This window comes from Gnatocerus cornutus, chromosome 3, assembly GCF_029298725.1.
Source record: "Gnatocerus cornutus isolate USDA-ARS CGAHR chromosome 3, icGnaCorn1.1, whole genome shotgun sequence".
Taxonomy (NCBI): Eukaryota; Metazoa; Arthropoda; class Insecta; order Coleoptera; family Tenebrionidae; genus Gnatocerus; species Gnatocerus cornutus.
In genome coordinates, this window is record NC_142235.1 from 13,028,705 (window position 1) to 13,048,037 (window position 19,333).

At 39.9% G+C, this 19,333-nt stretch overlaps 5 protein-coding genes across 8 annotated transcripts; 2 read left to right on the top strand and 3 right to left on the bottom strand.

Moving 5' to 3' along the window:
• The first annotated feature begins 3 nt into the window (after positions 1-3).
• On the top strand, positions 4-2,054 carry LOC148177115 (regulator of microtubule dynamics protein 1-like). 2 transcript variants are annotated; one of them, XM_088032903.1, is made up of 6 exons: positions 5-131; positions 183-267; positions 315-836; positions 888-1,044; positions 1,161-1,790; positions 1,842-2,054. In XM_088032903.1, exons 3-6 carry the CDS (start codon positions 643-645, stop codon positions 1,890-1,892), a joined length of 1,032 nt encoding a protein of 343 aa, XP_087889029.1. In that variant the 5' UTR covers positions 5-131; positions 183-267; positions 315-642; the 3' UTR covers positions 1,893-2,054. The 2 variants fall into 2 exon arrangements, with proteins under 2 accessions (XP_087889028.1, XP_087889029.1); XM_088032902.1 differs by having other exon boundaries at positions 4-131; positions 315-1,044.
• A 772-nt stretch (positions 2,055-2,826) lies between these two features.
• LOC148177116 (putative fatty acyl-CoA reductase CG5065) lies at positions 2,827-11,636 on the bottom strand. Of its 3 annotated transcripts, none has more exons than XM_088032606.1 (6): positions 11,519-11,636; positions 5,569-6,018; positions 5,254-5,508; positions 3,994-4,477; positions 3,704-3,908; positions 2,827-3,648 (listed from the first exon to the last, which is right to left on the bottom strand). In XM_088032606.1, the coding sequence occupies exons 2-6, from the start codon at positions 5,809-5,811 to the stop codon at positions 3,243-3,245; spliced, it is 1,593 nt and encodes a 530-aa protein (XP_087888732.1). In that variant the 5' UTR covers positions 5,812-6,018; positions 11,519-11,636; the 3' UTR covers positions 2,827-3,242. The 3 variants fall into 3 exon arrangements, with proteins under 3 accessions (XP_087888732.1, XP_087888730.1, XP_087888731.1); XM_088032604.1 differs by lacking the exon at positions 11,519-11,636 and adding an exon at positions 11,334-11,511; XM_088032605.1 differs by lacking the exon at positions 11,519-11,636 and adding an exon at positions 11,000-11,251.
• Positions 11,637-12,280: 644 nt separating this feature from the next.
• On the bottom strand, positions 12,281-16,652 carry LOC148177117 (putative fatty acyl-CoA reductase CG8306). The gene is made up of 5 exons (XM_088032498.1): positions 16,474-16,652; positions 13,959-14,665; positions 12,855-13,287; positions 12,540-12,797; positions 12,281-12,484 (listed from the first exon to the last, which is right to left on the bottom strand). Exons 2-5 carry the CDS (start codon positions 14,662-14,664, stop codon positions 12,346-12,348), a joined length of 1,536 nt encoding a protein of 511 aa, XP_087888624.1. The 5' UTR covers position 14,665; positions 16,474-16,652; the 3' UTR covers positions 12,281-12,345.
• Positions 16,653-17,029: 377 nt separating this feature from the next.
• Positions 17,030-17,909, top strand: LOC148177118 (large ribosomal subunit protein eL22-like). The gene is made up of 3 exons (XM_088032502.1): positions 17,030-17,127; positions 17,399-17,545; positions 17,596-17,909. The coding sequence occupies exons 1-3, from the start codon at positions 17,119-17,121 to the stop codon at positions 17,884-17,886; spliced, it is 447 nt and encodes a 148-aa protein (XP_087888628.1). The 5' UTR covers positions 17,030-17,118; the 3' UTR covers positions 17,887-17,909.
• Mdh2 (malate dehydrogenase 2) lies at positions 17,891-19,225 on the bottom strand. The gene is made up of 3 exons (XM_088032500.1): positions 19,133-19,225; positions 18,859-19,028; positions 17,891-18,808 (listed from the first exon to the last, which is right to left on the bottom strand). Exons 1-3 carry the CDS (start codon positions 19,193-19,195, stop codon positions 18,031-18,033), a joined length of 1,011 nt encoding a protein of 336 aa, XP_087888626.1. The 5' UTR covers positions 19,196-19,225; the 3' UTR covers positions 17,891-18,030.
• Between the last annotated feature and the right edge of the window lie 108 nt (positions 19,226-19,333).

Consider the following 19,333-nt stretch of genomic DNA (forward strand, 5'->3'; position numbering starts at 1 on the left):
TGCAAATTCCATGACACCGTGCCAAAGCAAACAAAAATAGAAGTCGTACTTGAACGCTCTTGAGTAAACAACGTAAAATAATGGGAAAAGGGCCGAAAGGTGGTAAAGGTGGAGCCCCCGCGCAAGGAGACGTAAGTCGCTTTTTCTATTATTTAGGTGACGTAACTGTTGGGCCCCCTTAGAAAAAGGCTGCGACGACCGCCCCCAAACCCGGCGGCGACCCGAAGAGCGGCAGCAAAGAGAGCACCCAAAAAGGCGGAAAAAAAGGTAATAAACCTAATCTAAAGTTTGCCCACTTCAACTCATTTTTGTAGGAGGGAAGAAATGACAGTTTCCACGTCTCCACGCCTTCGCTTGTTACCTGAAGCCCCCAAATTTAACCTGTTGCAGCCTGTTTTTACCCAAATAAAGTTATAGTTTTCGTTGTTTTTTGAACTTGGCGCTTTAAAATGACGTTTGAAACGTCACTTGTCAACTTCGCGAACGTCAAGCGTGTGTCGATTTACAAAAAAAGCAGTTCGATTTCACCTCTAGGGGCAGTTACAATGTCCAAAAACTAATTTAGTCGATGCGGAGCGGCCAGAGTCGTTCAACAATGCTCTCATTCTGTACCTAACCTCACTTTCTAGTCGCCCCCTTGAAATGCCGTTACAGAACGTCAACGTGATTATCGGCGCCGGCGTGTTCGGGATCGTGTGCGCCGCGACGCTTTACATGGTCGAGCAGTTTCGACAAGATCGAAGGAGACATGGTATGGCCAAGGATTTGGCTCGACTGAACACAGAGTTTGCCACGTTGAGGCAGGAGTTGGATAACTTGTTGGCACAGCAAAAGAAGTATTTTTATAATGGGGGTGTGTTTACGGGGGCTTATGTGTGGGGTTACAGGGAAGTGCCCAAAAGAAAGAAGAAAAAGAGAGGGGCGGAGTCTTTCATCTCGTCGTCGACGGCAACGGAAGACTATTCGTCGGCGGTGGATGGAGACAGCTCGGAATTGGAGTTTTATGACGTCAGTGACGAGGAGATAGAGACTAATTTGGAGACAGTAAGTGATTTTAGTGTCGCCAAGTTGGCAACGGCGCTATTTTGGGAATCAAGCGATCCTTGCACTTTGGAAACGCGTTACAGTGGAACCTTAACAAACATTTTTTCTTCCTGTAGGATTTATCCCGCATTGACAAGCTCCTGGATTTCGGCGGCGTCGCCGACTTGGAATCTTGCCTGGAGCAGCTCCAGAACCTATGCATCGAATTCCCGGAGAACCCCCAACTCCTGTGGCGCTTGGGCAAAGCCCACTACCGACTTTTCTCGAAGACTGAGCAACAGGAGCACTTAACCAAAGGCATCGAGGCTTGCAACACCGCGTTGAATTACACCCCAGAGCTCGCTAATGTGCACAAATGGTTGGCAATCCTGCTAGGGGAACGCACCCAATTTCAACCAATGAAAGATAAGATCCTCGATGGTCACCTATTCAAGCAACACGTCGATGCAGCTATAAAACTAGACCCTTTAGACTCTGCCCTCCACCATATGCTAGGGAGATTCGCGTTGGATGTGGCAGACCTGAAGTGGTACGAGAGGAAAGTGGCAGCGGCGCTTTTTGCAGAGCCACCTAGTGCTACCCATGAGGAAGCTCTGACACACTTCTTGGAGGCTGATCGCCTGTCGGAGAAAGAGTGGAAAGAAAATAAAGTTTACATTGCCAAATGTCAGATTAAACTTGGTTTGGTGGAAGAGGCTGTGAATTATTTAGACAAGGCGGCGGCGATTCAACAGGAAAATGGGACAGTAAGTATCCTTAATATGGCGACGATTACATTCATCACGTGGTTGTTTCAGGATGATCCCCTCGACCTTGAGATTAAAGAGCTGTTGAAGAAGTACAGATAGATAGTTTTAGTGGATTTTAATTTGTAGTGTTCAAATGTTGGGAGAATCGGAGGGTATTTTAGCGAATATTTTATACGAGTTTTAGCGGGTATTAACATTCCAGACGGCATATTTTGTGGATTTTCAGGTCACTCGATTTGATAATAAAGACATCGAAATGATTGAAGGGAGTTTTATTCTGTGGCTACCATGTACCCGTTGGTTGGTAGCACTGAAAATGGAAAATCGACAGTTTTTCAGTGTTGCCACCATCTTATTGAAATTCGTAGTCTGGTTTTCACACACTCGCAGTAATTATTACGCAACCTAAATACACAGCAATTTTTACGTCAAAATGAGGAAATCTCAATTTCTAGAAGGGGCAGTATTGCCAACCTTATTAACTTTGCGTCAATCTATCAAGATACAATCAGTTTAGGTTTCAAATGTTGACTTTAGCAGTTATTTCTTTATGTAAGGTTTGATATTGTTGAATTAACTTTGGAAATTTTAAAATGACAGATGACATTTGTCAATTTTGACATGAAAATTGCTGTATAGAAATATCACACGATGAAAATTTTAACATGTGTGATCTTAAGCGGACATCTAAATCTAAATACCTAAAAGTTGTAACTGGTGTACAGTCGAATTTCGGAAGTACGGACTAGCGATCTGAAGATTTTGGTGGTGTTAGACGCGTTTGTTGAGTGTTAGAATGAAAGGCGGTGGTTAAACAATATCTATTTTTAATTCAATTCGCTTAAAACAGAGATTTTTTTATTTTATAATAAAAATTAACAATTACAATTATCAGTAAAAACAATTCCATTGGAAATGAAGCAAACGAACGCCAATAGTACAATTTCCTACGTCGCTATATATCTAAACAAAGTAGTTTTGGTAATCGTCGTAAAATTTCCAGTGATGTGAAACCACATAAATAATAAATAAATTCATTAACAAAGCTATCCCTTTAATCAGCTATAAGACTAGTACAATGGTAAAAATAACAAATAAATTATTTGTAGTAATAAATACTTGAAGCTGAACATTTCAAGTGTGTGGACAAAACAACATTTTCACTTAATGTTGGAATTTCAATTTTCGCTTCAAAAAATTCAAATTCCCTGAAAAACTTTAAAACCATTTCACTTACACAGCTGGAATGAGCGTAATCTCGTAAAACCTAGCGATCACGGTCGGCAAAAAAAAGCGGAGAAAAACCATGAACTGTCAAAGATGGCGCCACTTTTCTTTCCCACTAAACATACAATTATCTACAATATACACTCACGACACTTAAGATACAGTAAAACCAAACGTGGAAAAGAAAAGCGAGGCTCAAAACCAAACCTATCTAATGATTATCTATACAAATGGCAGCATTCTGGCTAAGTGTATGAGCAGTCTGAGGGCGTTCCCCCAGAGCTGCCGCAAGGGGGCGTAACGTAACGTAAGGAAATGCCACATGCACATCACCGAAATTATTTGCATACACCTATAGACCCAGTACAACCTGGACACCTGCTTTCTAGCTTTCGGTATCGTCGTCAAATCTTCCTTGAAGATAAAACGACGAATACCTAAGACGTAATCTTCGACGTACTTCTCCCAATCGATCCGCGCCACGTCGAAATTGAATTCCTCGCGGTCCTTCTCGTTCAATGTCGAGCTCAAAGTGCGCACGTTCGTGTCGTCGAAGCGCCATTCATTCGTCGTGAAGTATTCGAGGCAGGTGGCGGCTTTGCAGAGCTTATCCTGGATCCGAACCATTCTAAAACAATCATAATAATTAATAATCATGATGAAGTAATCCCACGGGAACTTACATCGGCTTGCCCCCCGTGATCCAAACTAAACTATCGAGAATGTAGGCAGGCAACCAGTGTAAGAGGTACTTGTTGAGTGTGTTCAGGGTCCTGGAGGCGGTCACGGTACCGTCGGGGTACCACGTCACCTCGGAAAACGGGTGCTTCCTCATGTACTTGAAGCACAGACCGACGAAGTTCTTCCACGTTATCGGCTTCCTCTGACCTGAAAACAGCGCGTGTCAATCTCAAGAATCTCTCTCTTTGACAACTTAGAAAATTCTGTGCTAGATGTCGCCACTAACACCAACCTGTGCTGCAGTTATAAACGGGAATGGGCATCTCCTTGGTCTTCGTCGTCCCGATCCTCCACGCGGAAACCAGCATCAGATTAATAACCATATCGACAGGTACCAAATCGGCGATCTTCTCCGGATCGCACAACATCGACCGGAAAAGTCCTTTCCCGGCCGCCGCTATGATTCCCGTGGGACCGTTCCAATTGTCCACCCATCCTTTCAAAGGTCCGCTAAAGCTGCTCAGTACAATACTAGGCCTGACTATTACCAAAGGCAAATCTCCTTTGTTTTCTTTCAACCAACACTCCGCCAACGCCTTGGTGAATGTGTACGTGTTCGGTCTGTTTCCTACCAACTTCGTGGTTAAAGAATCTAGAAGGCTCTCTTCGAGACAATCGACCAACGAGGTGACTTGATCCGGACCTACAGGCGGTGGATATATTGTTTCTTTGACGTCAGTACGATCGCAATTGCAGTAAGCCGTGGAAACGTGCACCTAGAAACAAAAGAGCGTGTAGGGGCCATCTCTGACGAAAAATTTTTTGTTCGTAGGATTTAATGGAAGAGTGATAAAACAAGATCTTATTAAAATTAATCGACTGGAAATGTTGGCTAATTCTATTGAAAACCGTGGATTACGTTGTCAAGTAATTAAAAACGAAATTTGATTACCTAATTGGAAAAACATGCGAGCGTTTAAATCTTTGATAAACGGGTCGTAAAAATGATAAACTCAAGATTTTCTATTTACAATGAAAGTACTATTGTCTTAGCAAACAGTTTGAGGGTCACTGGTATAATGTTAGAAACAAAACAATCAATCCGACGGTGATCATAAATTAGCGGGCATCAACCGCTTTCGTTTGTTTCCAAAGTTGACGGTCAATGTCACCGTGCACCTGAGCTTGACCTTTGAAAGTTGGCACAATTTCCTCATCAGAATTACGTAAAAGTCCCTAAAAGAAACAAGTCGCTTGCACAACCCTGACCTTCGCAATTACCGTTACCCTACAGAAACAATCTAGTTGCCAGTCCCTCGAATGCGTAATTAAAAAGTAACTGTTCCGCGTTCCCAATTCATTTCTTACAAACCCCAAATACCCCCCAACTCTCTCGGAAAGTGACAATAGAAAACGACATTACCGACTGGAACAAGTGACACACTTTTTTGTTTACGGTAAACAGGCGACTTCAGGTTGACGACACCGAAAGTGGTCCAAGTTTGTCGCCACTTTTTACGAACGTGTTGCGTACACTATTTTTTCCACTTACTAAAGCTTCTAAGTTGGTCATCCTTTTGCACAGTTCGACCAACCTCTGGGTCCCCAGCATGTTGATCGTCACTGATAGTTTGAGTTTTTCGTCGAATTTTATTGTGGCGGCGCTATGGAACACAATGTTGACTGTGCGGGCCAACGTCAACCTGTCATTGGAGCTGATCGCCAACTCGGGTTGGGTGATGTCGCCTTCGATGGGCAGCACCTTGTGCAGATCCGTCGGCCGACTTTTTCTTATTGGGTCGAAGAGCTGAAAAAGTTTTTCTTATTGTAATATTGTGTAGGTGTTGCGTACACGATTTTTTCTTACCGGTGAACACAGGAGCAGTTTCAGCCTTTCGTGGGCGTCCTGTCCCTTCTTGGGCCTGATGAGTAGGTAGATCTTGGCGACTCCCGGACACGCCCTGAGCAGTTTTTCGAGTAGAACTTTCCCCATGAAGCCGGTGCCGCCCGTGATGAAGACAGTTTTCCCGCTGTAGAATTCGCTGACGCTGATGTGCGAAGAGCCCGCGTTCTGTATGGCAGCCATCACGTCGTTTTTTTCCGACACCATGTATAATACTAATCGAAAATTCCAATAAATACTCAAAAAACGTCCATTAACAATAAATCCTTTGGTAAAACTTCAACATTGAATCACTAGAAAAATCGCTAAGTCCTCTGTAAATTTGTGCTTGTTCTAACGGAAGTTGCGAAGCAAATGGAAGTTCACTTTTTTCTTGGTCTTCAGTTCTTCATTTCTTTCTTCTTTGCGGTGATCCTGCAACGACACCGACATCAACACTGGCTTATGGCATTAGAAACGACGGGTTAGTGGGCTACGGAAGTAGGTCGAGTGAATCAGAAGATCTTCTAGGAGGTCAATGTCTTCCGTTAGAGCCGCTACGCGCTGGCCCAAAAAGAAAATGGCGACGCTGCAACCACCGTTCGACGCTTTTTTCAAGGACGTGCACTGGCCCACTAAACCAACCCAAAGAACGAACACCAAGACGCCGCGATCACCAGATCTATTGCCCATTGACGATCAACGGTATCTGGATCTGCGTGCGGCTAATGGCGCGATCACGCCAGATCCTGCCCCCACGCGAAGAATTGTCTACTTTTCTTACCCAAGATTTAGATGATTAACGACTTTCTATTGATCTGGACGATGACGCAACGGAGAAGCGGCTCCAGACGTGGAACCCGAAAGCCGGTGATAATGAAAAGTGCATTTTTACGCTTGATAAGAGATAAAACAAATCTTATAAAATTTTTATCAGTTAATCTACGCTTCCAAGGTATTACCGAGCCGAATTTCCTAAGAAATTGGATTGATTCCGGCGGAGTAAAAGTGGAAACCGTTATCAGAGGAATGTCTGGCGTCCCAGTTTTCACGATCTTCACCCAAAAAGACCTCTAAAGCGGCTAAGAAATTGACAAATTACTGTGTTCAAATAGTACAGGTCCAAAACTGGAACCTTGTGGTATCCCAATGAAAAAAAGTGAACTATGTACATACAAACTGGAAATTTCGAAAAAAACAGTCAAAATAATAATAATATACTCAAATGACATGGGCCCACAAACCGTACCTTGCGGAACCCCCGATCGAACCACGAAAGTGTGACTGAAAGTAAATCAGTGAACGCAAACGAAAGTTAAAACAAGACCTTTGACGAAAAAGCGACGCTTTTCAAATAAAACCTATAAATTAGTTAGATTAGATATACAAATAAAACTTTACCAGACATGTTATTAGGTTATTACTATTGTTTTGAACCTTGGAACGTCATTACTAGCGCTGTATTAAAAGACTAAGATTTACATTAAGCTCTGATAATTTATATACTCAGGTTGATTAAAATAAAGAACAATATAATAAATGACGTTGAAACAAAAGTAACCTTTCAATCACACCAATAATACTAATAAATGTCCAAAAAAAATGTAATAAAACATGTATACATACTTATTGTTATCATGAAAACATTAAAGTCATTAAATATACAGAGTGTACACTACACTACCAAACAAAAGACGGTAAATGGTGAAGACAAGTAGAATGAATTGACAAAAATGCTTTTTGTAAGTCTTTTCTTTTTCGAAATAAAATTAATCGAATATTTGGTCAAATATTCCAGTTCGCCACTGAATTAAAGAATATAATCTTGAATTCTTAGCAACAATGAAAGGTTTGTTTGTTTTAGGTAGATATTTTCATCAGTGGTGTTCCAAGTAAGTGGAAAAAAATGCTTTTGTTTTTATTGTTAGAAAACAATTAAAAATACTCAATTCGATTCCTTAAGGCTGCCAAAGACTGTTTAATTTCTGGTAGTCTATTTCAATGTACTATTGGCGTCAACAAAATCTGATGATTTTCTTCGTCATCATGAAGTTTTCTTTAGATTTTTATAACGTAAATCAGGTTTTATAGTTTACAGAAAAAAATATTAATTGGATGACGATGCCAAAAGCATTGTAACATTTCATTTATTTGACTGTGTCTGATAGAAAACAATCCCCAGACCACTTTTTGACTAAAGTTTGATGAAAAACCTATACAGGGTCCGGCAACACTTGTGTCCACCCCCAAAATCGTTTTTAATTTTAAAGATAAAATTTTGAAAATTTGCATACCCCCACAGTTGACAAAGCTCTAGAAGCTGACGCAAAAATTTGTTTTTTATCACTGATAGTTTTGGCGTCGCGACGCCTTAAAAATTTAATTTTTAGGTAATGGAAAGGGTTTGTGATATCAACCCCTAATTTAATTTTTTTTCAATATAAATATGTTAAAAATATCTCAGTTGTTATTTTAGATTCAATGCAAATTGTCTTCAAAATTTGAGAAAAAAATTCTGTTTTATCAAGTTAGTTTCCAATTTCATTACGTCAAAACTGGGAACTACGTTTACACCCATCTGTCAACGTCTTGTGTCACAAATGACATATATTCTTTGGCTCGTTTTAGATTGTAACAAAAGTCTTACTTAGTGAAATTGTCGCTTTGTCGATGTTAATTAACGATTTCTGGTGTGCATAAGTGCAACATGCCCGTGTTAATCAAAATTAACCTTTATAAAAGTGAATAAAGTGACTTGTGAAATTTTGGTGTAAACGTAGTTTGCCGCTGCGCTGTCAGAATTTTGAAAACTAACTTGATAAAACTAACGATTTTTTCGCAAATTTTAAACACAATTTGCATTAAATTTAAAATAAAAACTCAGATATTTGTATCGCAGTTATGTTAGAAAAAAATTGAATTCGCTAATATTTCCGCAAAAACTCAAAATTCGCAAAAAAATAAACTTCTTAGGTGTCGCGACGCCAATCAAACCGTGATAAAAAACAAATTTGTGCGTCAGCTTCTAGAGCTTTGTCAATTATGAGCGTATATAAATTTCCAAAATTTTATCTTTAAAATTAAAGACGATTTTGAGGGTGGACACAAGTGTTGCCGGACCCTGTATATGTCAATTTGACGCATAAATTCTCTATATTAGTTTGAGTAATATTCTGATGCACTTTGACAGTTATTTCTTTATTTAAAATTGGAGCCTTGATGAATCAACTTGGGAAATTTTGAGATGAAAAAGTTGGCATCATTGTTCCCTAGAATGTGATATTTGCAACAGGAACTAATTACGCGATAAAAATTTCAAAGTTTGTGACCTTAAGTGGATATTTACGACCTAACCCAAGTGTAACTTTGTTATTTCTTAATCAGTTTAATTAGTTTTAATGGCGTTTGATAGAGAAAAAATCCTCAGACCATTTTTGAGCACATTTTGATAGACGTATTATACAGGGTGTTGCAGTAAAAAACCTGTACGTGCTGAAAAATCAATAAAATCCATACTAACGATTCCCAATTTAGCAGAGATTTTGTGTTATGCGAATGGGACAGACAATACTAATCAATATTGGTAAGGTGAATTTGTTGGTTTTATACCAAGATCGATTTTCGACCGTCATGCCCTCTCAAAATGTCAATAAAAATTTCAAACAAAAAAACTAAAAAAAATTTTCTGATCTAACGCTGTAAAAATGAACGAAATTGGTTGACAAATGACAAAGTTATGAACGAGGCAATAAATCAAAATTAAAATTGCCACTGGTGGCAATTCGTTCCCACATTATACAAGGTGTTTTAAATGTTTATAGCATCAAAAGTGACAATAAAATGTATAACAAATTTGCCGCTTATTTTAAATGTGGGTTTAGATTTTTTAACTGACGTTTGTAGTTAACTTCAATCATAGAACAAAATTAGTTTTGAAAAAACTGTTCTATTTGTGGTTTGCAATGTAAAAATCAAAAACTTGGGACACAAAGCCGTAACTAAAACGTCGTTGACGTAAGTGACATTTTAAATACTTTTTAGCATAGTTATATTCACTATGAAAACAAAGCGCCAAAACAGTACATAACAGAAATTTCAGAGCCACCCTTGAACCTATATATAAACATTTATAAACAACTTGTTCTATAGGTAGTTTCATGGCCATATAAAACGATAAAAAACGATAAAACGATTCCATACAAATTTTTGCAGTTTTTAAAATTGCAAGTCATGACAAGGAGGATCAGCTATATATACTATATTTCAGAATTATTGACATCTCAGTGTGCCTTGAAAATTTAAATTTATGTTGGCAGAATCTTCTAATATAAGCGTATTTAGTGTTTTTAGATTTATATTTATCCCTATGTGTATGTAATGTGTGTCACGTCAACTTAGAATCTGATTCATCACATTCTGAAGAGGAACTGGAATCTGCAGCAGAAAAAACCTGTATTATGATGGTAGATTCAGAATCTGATTAAAATATCAATCCATTAGCTTAAAAAAGTAATTTACTTCATAACCTCAAAATGTTACATTGACAGTTTTAGAACCAAAATGCTAAAAGTCGTTCACATTGTTAGAGGCTTTTTACACAGACATGGCCTACCGAGATGTCAATAATTCTGAAATATAGTATACATAACTGTTTCTTTAAAACTGATCTATTTGCTTAAAAACCGCACAATTTGTTTTTTAATATTTGCACGTCATTAAGTCACATTATTGCATAACTGATTCATTAAAACATGATTCATTTAAAAATTGCATCATTTGAATGAACAATCGTCACGTGTCTATAATTTGACGTAATGCGATGTTACCAACAGATGAAAATAAAATGCGAAAACGTGATGGAATTCAATTTAGTTCACACTCGTGCACGTTTATTAAAAAACCGTTGATAGCGAGATAAATGTCACTTAAATAGCGGACCGGCCAACTTGATCATCGACATACGTTACTTCGAAAATGGGTGAATATGTGTAAAATAAGAAAATCAATACCAGTAAGTAACAAATATTGACAAATAAGCAGCAATTACTTTATTGTCCAATTTGTTTGATTGCTTATGGATCAATCCGAGACTCCTGTGCCATGCTCCGCAGATGAAGAACCCCGCCAACTACATCCGCGAAAATGTCATGTCAATCACGGTCGCCAACATGAGAAAATTACAATTCCGAAAACGCCCGTAAAATGATTGAAAATTAAAAAAACGAAGCGTCTCGTCGTTACTTTGATGCCCGATTCGTTTACTGGGAATGTAATTCTTGACAAAAAGTCGTAATCCTCCCCTGTGATCCCAACGCAAACAGAGGAGGAAGATGGGATTTTCGGGTCTTGATCGTGATTTATGTAATCTCAAACCGTTAAATAATACAAAAGAATGTAAAAAGATAAGATAACGTACCCTTTCGAAGAAGTCGCTTCTAACCTAAACCAACCCGACGCTAATTTGACATTACGGAAACAAGTAAGTCACAGCCTCCCCCGCGGAATCCGCCGTCTTTTTTTTCGGTCATAATTCGTTAAATCGGCAAATTAAGGGACAATTAGCACATCCCCGATGAGATCAGCACCCACATGACCGGCCGCGACTTTTTTGGGGACGGCGCGACGCCTCCCGGGACGCCATGGAGGGGGTTTGACGTCCCGCTTTTAGGTTAGGTTCCACTTAACCGCTAACTTTGGGGGGGGCAAAGTCCTAGATAAACCGGCTCTCCCTCCCCAAAACTCCCTCTTACCTAACAGTAGAAGGCCGGCGTCTGGATCTTCCCGAAAAGCCAACACGAACATGCATTAACACCGAAGACACGCCTTCACCGGCAAAGAACAGCTTTCGGGGGCTTTCAGCGCGACTCGCGGCTGCTTTTCATGGATAATTTCGGCTGTTTTATGAAAAAATCAATATAATATGTCTGACACATACCAGCCTTTAAAATTGGGCGAGTACCATGGAAGACACCGGCGGAACTAGCGGCATCTTGCGGGAAAAACGGGAAGATCTTACAGGACTCTGTAAAGACGCGGAGGAACCCCAAAATGTGGCTGTGCACGTCGCGCCGCTCTATCTCAGACTGAAAACGGGGCGAGAAAGTTTTATTTTTTCACGAATAATGGATTGTAAACTGTTATCTTTCCGGTCCGGATAAGAATCTTATCAATTTGAGCAAATATTTAGAAGGATTTTTGAAGAATTGTTACTTAATCTAGTCTGAGAAAAAATAGTTCCAGTCGCTACAATACCAAGAATGCGCAGACATTTCCAAAATAACAATTATATCAATTTACTGAAGATTTAAACAAATCGGCCTTCACCCAAACTGTTTACTTATAACGTAATTCTTAAATAACGCGCATTTCTGTGGAAGTAGAAAACAAATAACTTAATTTTCAGTTTCAGTTTTTGTTTGATCGGTTTCTACACGTCACATTAACGTAGGTATTTAAAACATTCCGACATTTTGAGCACCGCTGACTTTAATCTCTTGCTACATAAACAACAAATTAACCGCTTGAACTGTTCGCCGACATGAATAAATTAGCTACTAATTAAACGATTGTATTAAACGGGTGATAATCACAGTTGGCAGTACCGTTTTCACACTACTGTAGTCACCATATATCGTTGATTGTACCAACTCAACAGGAAAAAAGTCACTCATTTAGGGAAATAAAACAAAACAGCAGCTACCAATAAAAGTGGACCCTTTATTCAATAAATAGCCCGAAATACAAAAAACCTATGTAGTACTTTTACAACAGACTGAAAATGAAATAACTAACAGGCACAATAAAGACCGAAGACGACATCTTCATGTCAAAAATGCAAGCAAATAAGAACCAAATCAGTGAGAACAGTGCCGCTTGCATCGCCAGATGAAGAATCAACAATCTGCAACAAAGTCGTGATTTAGGGGATTTCCGCAGCGGTGGTTGGTACTACTTACACATTGTCCTTCGTTTTGGCAGCCACCAGATTCTTCATTGGTTCTTTGTTTAAGTACACTCGTGCCCCCACTGCTAAATCCTTGAAATAATCCAACCAACTCAAATCTCTAATATCCAAAATAAACGTTTCCTGGTCGCTTTTACTCAAAGACCTGTGTAATTCCATCGTTTTCGTCGCATGGAACTTCCATTCCGTAAAAATAAACTTCTCTAACCGATCCAAAGACGTGTTAACATTGCGGTGCAACTTCATGAGACTAAAAAAAAAAACGAAAATAAGTTGGTACTCCTGTCTGAACCACCAAACGACTTACATAGGCCGTCCTCCTGCGACTTTCGTGACAAAATCAAGCAGTAGCGCTGGTATAATGTGGACGAAAAATGCAGAAAGTTTGTATAAAGTAATGGATGGTACGAATTTAAGGTATGGATACCAAACGGCGGATTTCAGAGGGTACTCGTGAAGGTACCCGTTGATTTGATCCTCGATTAACATCCAGCAGAAGGGCTTCCTGGTACTGGAGGTGCAATGGTAGACTTCAGCAGTTCTGGTTTGCTTGCTACCGGCGCTAAAACCGGCGGCTATGAGGTTGTTGACCACCACATCGACTGGAATGTAGTCGTAGATGAGATTCTTGCCCACAGGGAGGCGGCGGATCACGCCCTTCGCGGCCCCCATGAGGAAGCCCTGAGGGCCGTTCTTGCTAATGGTCCAGCCGGGGACGGGCTCCTTCCAAGCACCAATAACTGTACAAAAAATAAATTATTTCGGCCATGTTGGCAGCCATCTTGTTTTGATTTGGGACTGCTGGAAAAATCACGTGGCGCCAAAACCCACTGGATTTTGATATAGTGTCATTCACTTGTTCATATTTTATTATCTCATGTCAAAAACGAACAATGAAAGTTGTGCGTGCAGAGTTTCTACGCCACTGGTTTCAATCACAGCCTACTAATTCAAACTAACAATGAAAGGTAATTAACACGATTAAACTGAATTACTTAACACACAATTAACATTATATTAATTAAAATTTTTAGAAATTAGTGATTAGTTCAATTAGAACGTGGGAGATTAAATAAGAACCAAAGTAGAAATATGTTCATTGACATAAAAACAGAACAATTGTTGCAAAGGTGTAATTATATGAACTATTCAGCAGTTTTATGCTGTAATTGTGCGACTAATTCCTTGTTATCTGCGTTCAATTAATTGCTTTATTAAAATTATAACGGGAGATATTGTCACACTGTTTTGTACAAGGTGACAATTTGAACTACCGTCATACCTGTAGTTCAAACTCCCAAACAACGTCATATTGGTAGTTCAAACTGTCAAATTGTAGGTGCAACTGCCAAATATCAACAGTTATGTCATACGGGTAGTTCAAACTGTCAAATTTTGTCTAGAAACTTACTCATGCTGGGTCTAACGATGGCACAAGGAATCTGTCCCTCAACACTCTTAATCTCATGCTCAGCCAAGTGCTTAGTAAATGTGTACGTGTTGGGATGATCCTTCAAAATCTCCGGCGTCTTCTTATCCAGCTCTTCATCGTTCAACTTCTTCACCAACGCGATCAACTCTTCAGCATCGCACGGCTTATCATAAACAATTTCTTCACACTCCAAACGGAACGAATTCACAAAGGCACTACTAACATGAACCAGAACATTCAAGCCTCTGCATTCTTTAGCGAGTTCAGTAATCCTCCGCGTCCCCAAGAGATTTATATTAACAGTATTCCTGAGATTCTCTCCAAAGTCCAACGTCGCTGCTGAGTGAAAAATCACGTTGACGTTGTCCGTGAGGACTCTTCTGTCTTCTGGGGACATCCCCAGATTGTCTTCGCTGACATCTCCAGCAATCGCGTGGACTTTGGAAAAAACTTCTTCGACGGATTTGTTCTTGAGGAGAGTTTCGAAGATTTGGTTCTTTTTGATGTCTTCCAGGCGTTCATTGATCGATTTTCCCCGCTTTTGGCGGAGGAGGAGGTAGATGGTGCCGTGGTTAGGAATGGAGCGGAGGAGTTTCTCCAGGAGGCAGATGCCCACGAAGCCGCTGCTGCCAGTTATAAAAATGTTTTTGTTCGCGTAGAAGGACGCGACGTCTGGGGATGCCATCCTAGAAAGAATAAAATGTTGGTAAACCTGGTGCAGTTGATAACATTTCAAACCCTGCTTTGACGTCAATTGTTTCGATTTAACCTTGAAAACAAGTTCCCAATGCCCAAAAGTTGGTATTTCCATCATAATTTACTCCGATGAATTAAATCAGATAAAAACACATTCCCAAAGATACAAAGAAAAATTTCATTGTTTTTAGTTTATGTTTTTTAAGCAGTTAAAATTGTCTGCAGATTATGTCAAAACGTAAGCGAAAGATATTCACGAATCTAGTGCAGACAACTGTAATTTATACCGGCCTGAACCGTTCAATTTTTTTTGGGGAAATCCTCTAAAATTGTCATTACTGACCGCAATACGGATTTAAACTACCAAGGCCCTCTGGGGACCACAAAACAATTAAGACAGTTGGCAAGCCTTCACGTAAAAACTATTGTCGTCACAAATAGTACGAAAAAGTCAAACATGTTTGCATTGTGTATATTAAGCCTTGAAGTTTGTACACTTGAGAAATGCATTAATGGTGAGACTTAAGTATTGTATCCTAGAGCCTGATTGGATAAGTAACAATATAAAAATTTTAAAGTGACTGTCTTGATGTGGAAACTAATCGTTCTTCTCTCCGTTACATAAAAAACTGTATGTTAATAACTACAAAAGGAAGTAATAAAATAAAACAGTACAAATATGAAAACAAAATAAAAACCATGAAGTATCTTCATAATTTTAATGCTAATTGCTCTTCGTATAACACCTGCAAGTGTGTTTTTTATTATAAACAAATAACTAACTCTTTGTAGTATCTCGACAGTTACATGACGGTATGATTCAACTTACGACGTGACCCCACTTTTGTTACTACAAATCGGTGCGACTATTATGTCATTAGTACGTTTGTCCCAATTTCCATAATCATAAAAATTGTTTGCTAAACGATTTGTGTAGATTTCGCAAAATGTTTAAATTGTGTTTAATTAAATTTAGTGTTGTTCATACGACAAAATTGGCAGCACTACCACCCTAGAAATTAACTGTCAATTTTGACGTTAAATCTGCTGGATATTTGGCGCTACATTAGATAAAATCATCATAATGAGGCTTTTAAGATATTCCGTATTAAAGTGCTTCCGGTTTTATTATTGTCTTAATTAGAAAGTTTGATGATATATACAATTACAATTTCTAAACTTGAGTGGTAATAAACGGAAATTCCCTAATTTTGTTTATTTAAGAATTTCAGAAAAGACGTCAATTTTAAACACCAACATTATTACTCTAATGGCCCTGTTAGTAATGTACAGGGTGATCATGCAGGTTAATAGGTGATTATTAAAGGTTTCTCCAAATCGTCGCCTTCACTTTGCGGGAAATTGGACCATTTAATATCGTGGAAAACCTAATGGAAATTTCCTTGTAATTAAGGTGGTAGCGGTAAACTCCCCAAATTATGAATGAACACCTTGTATATGCTAAATATACCTCTTGAAATAAAAAACTTGTGCAAATAAATTGAAGTATACTCAAATATCAGAAGTGTTTAATTACAAAATTTTAAATATTTGCAAAATCAAATCTTTAAAGTTTCAAAATTCAAGGCCACACGTTTTTATCGGCAAAATTATAACTTCCATAAATATCTGCCTATTAAATGGTAATGAAAGTACAGTTAGTTACACCCATCATGGTTCCATTTTTGCGCGTAACTGTATCTTGTCAAAAAATGGTAAAACAGCCCCAAAAAGGGGCGAAAACTTGTCACTTGTCAAAGTGACATTTCGAGGTTATGTAAAACAAAAAAATACTCACTTTCCCGAAACTTCTGATAATCAATCAATGCAAACAACACGAATACAACACTTGAAGAAATGCAATGAAAAAATTATAGTGGATATTTTATATGGAAGAGTAGTCTTCGCAGCTAGTTTTGATAATTCCGGCGATGTCAAACGAAAGAAGTTTTGAGAACATGTGGTGGGGGACAGGGCCGGCGTGGGAGAATTCGTTGCAACATGAATGTTTTTTACTGATTTATTACAATTGCGGTGAGAACTCCGAATTGTTTCTTTATTTTGGTGATGTTGGGGATACTGAAGGGGGTTGGAAGACGCATCCCGCTTTGTAATCGACATTTTTATGTCCACCTTAATGCGGCTCTGGAAAACCAGTTCAAATGTTTTTATTTACCTACATGTCAACCTGGCCAAGGTCATGGAAACGACCTCTTATTTAACCCGTTTTTGTCGAAAATAAATCAATTAAGAGACGAAACTATGAATAAGGGGGCATGCTCCAAGACTACGCCCTCAGGCGCCCCCGATTACCTCCATTTTTCAATAGTTTAGTAATATCACTAAAGGTTGGCAACACATTTTTCCACCAGTCCGGTTGGGTTGGTACCGTTCCCAACTGTCTCTTTCTTTCTGTTTTTTGACAGTGACGTGTGCGTGTGCAATGGCTCCCGTAAGTGAACTTTTTTCCCTCAAAAATCATGAAACAACACATGAAGGGGGCACAATATTGGTGGAATTGCTCAGAACAAACCCTCCCCAACATTTTTGACGCGAAATCCGCTGAAAAAGTCGCACGATGGAGTAGATAAAAGTGGTTAAATGTAGGCCCCCAGGTCGGTCTTCTACCAATTTGTGGCCCTTTCATGCGCCAGTTTGTATAGAGGCGCCCGAACCTCGCCTCACAAGTCTGGTCGAAACACAACTAACGTTGTGGATTCCAGACGAAACCTGCTCCTGCTGGAGGCAAGCCCCAGGTGAAAAAGCAACAAATCCGTGGCAAAAGCTCGAAGAAGAAGAAGGTTGCGTTGAAATTCGTTATCGATTGTACGCATCCCGTCGAAGACAATATTTTAGATGTTGCTAACTTCGTAAGTACGCCATGAGAATCACCCCCCTTGTATTTAGTTTTGTTTTGTAGGAGACGTACCTTAAGACTAGGATCAAGATTAACGGGAAAACTGGGAATTTTGCTGGAGGTAAAGGCAGCCAACATGCTGTAACGTTAGGAAAGGAAAAGGGTACCAAAGTTGTACTCAATTCTGAGATTCCATTCTCAAAGAGGTATCTGAAGTACCTCACAAAGAAGTACTTGAAGAAGAACAATTTGAGGGACTGGTTGAGAGTCGTGGCGTCGGGGAAAGACAGTTACGAACTCAGGTACTTCCAGATCAACAGTCAGGAAGATGATGATGAAGAAGACAATGAATAATCAATAAAATTGTTTGATTTGTACTTTGGTGTTTTTATGAGACGAATTTTACAAAAATGGTACAACCATCGCCTGCTTGATGGTCGTATATTATACTACCGTCAAGTAGGCGATGAAAAAAACAAATGCATAAACAGTAGGAATCTACTTCTTGTTAACAAAGTCCTCTCCCTTTTGGATGTTTTTCTTCAATTCAGGGATCGCCTTCTTCAGCAAGTCTTGTTCAAAATCGTTGAGTTTCCCGAGTCCCAAATTCTTTTCCACTCCACATTTCCCTAGCACCAAGGGGGTAGAGAAATACTTGGCTTCAGTCACGTTGGATTCCACATATGCGCATTCAATGACATTAGACTCTCCTTTGAGCCCCCTTATTAGCGAGATTGCAAATCTGGCTCCAGCGTAGGCCATGGAAAGGGTGGCGGATCCCGCCCCCGCTTTAGCCTTGACCACTTCAGTCCCCGCCTCCTGAATCCTCACTGTCAAAGCTTTAAGTTGATCTGGTGGGAACGACACTGAAGGAGTCGCTTGCGACAACACCGGGATAATGGTAACTCCCGAGTGGCCCCCCATGACTGGAACCTTCACATTCAAAGGATTCAACCCCTTGAGTTCCGCCACGAAGGTGTTAGCTCTAACGACGTCCAACGTGGAGACACCAAAGAGGCGGTTGGGGTCGTAAGTCCCTGCCTTTTTAAGCACCTCGGCGGCGATGGGGACGGTGGAGTTCACAGGGTTGGATATAATACCGATGAGCGCTTGAGGGGAGGCTTTGGCGGCGGCCGCTGCGAGATCGCGGACGATGGAAGCGTTGGTGTTGAAGAGGTCGTCACGGGTCATCCCCGGCTTTCTGGGGACTCCGGCGGGGATGATGATGACATCGGCGCAATCAAAAGCCTTTTCGAGATTTTCTGGGCCATTGAAACTGTAACAGAGGGTGAGACGACGTTGGCGATGGTGGTGGTGGTGTCATACCCTACTACTTTCGCGGGGGTTTCCATGTGGGACAAGTCCGCCGCCACACCGGGGGTGTGGACAATGTCATAAAGTGACAACTCGGTGATAAGGGGGCTCTGCTTGAGGAGGAGGGACAAGGGTTGGCCAATGCCTCCAGAGGCGCCGGCGACCGCCACTTTGACATTGTTCTAGAAAGAATTATTTTAATTAGTACAATCATAATAATTGAACTAACAAACAATTAGATAATTATCATGACGACGTGACTAAGGAAAAGTAGCTAATTTCTTACCTGATTAGTTGTACTGAAATTTCTTGCAGAGACAAGGGTGGGTCTGACTAGCCTTGAAAACATCTTTTTCTGATTTTGAAGGAACTACTTCTGCCTCAAAAGAGTTATCTTTCTGAGAGTTTTTGACCTTCTCTGCAACCTTTAATGGTTTCGTAAATGTCACAAAATGACATGTGACGTTAGCCGTTGCCAGGTTACGTC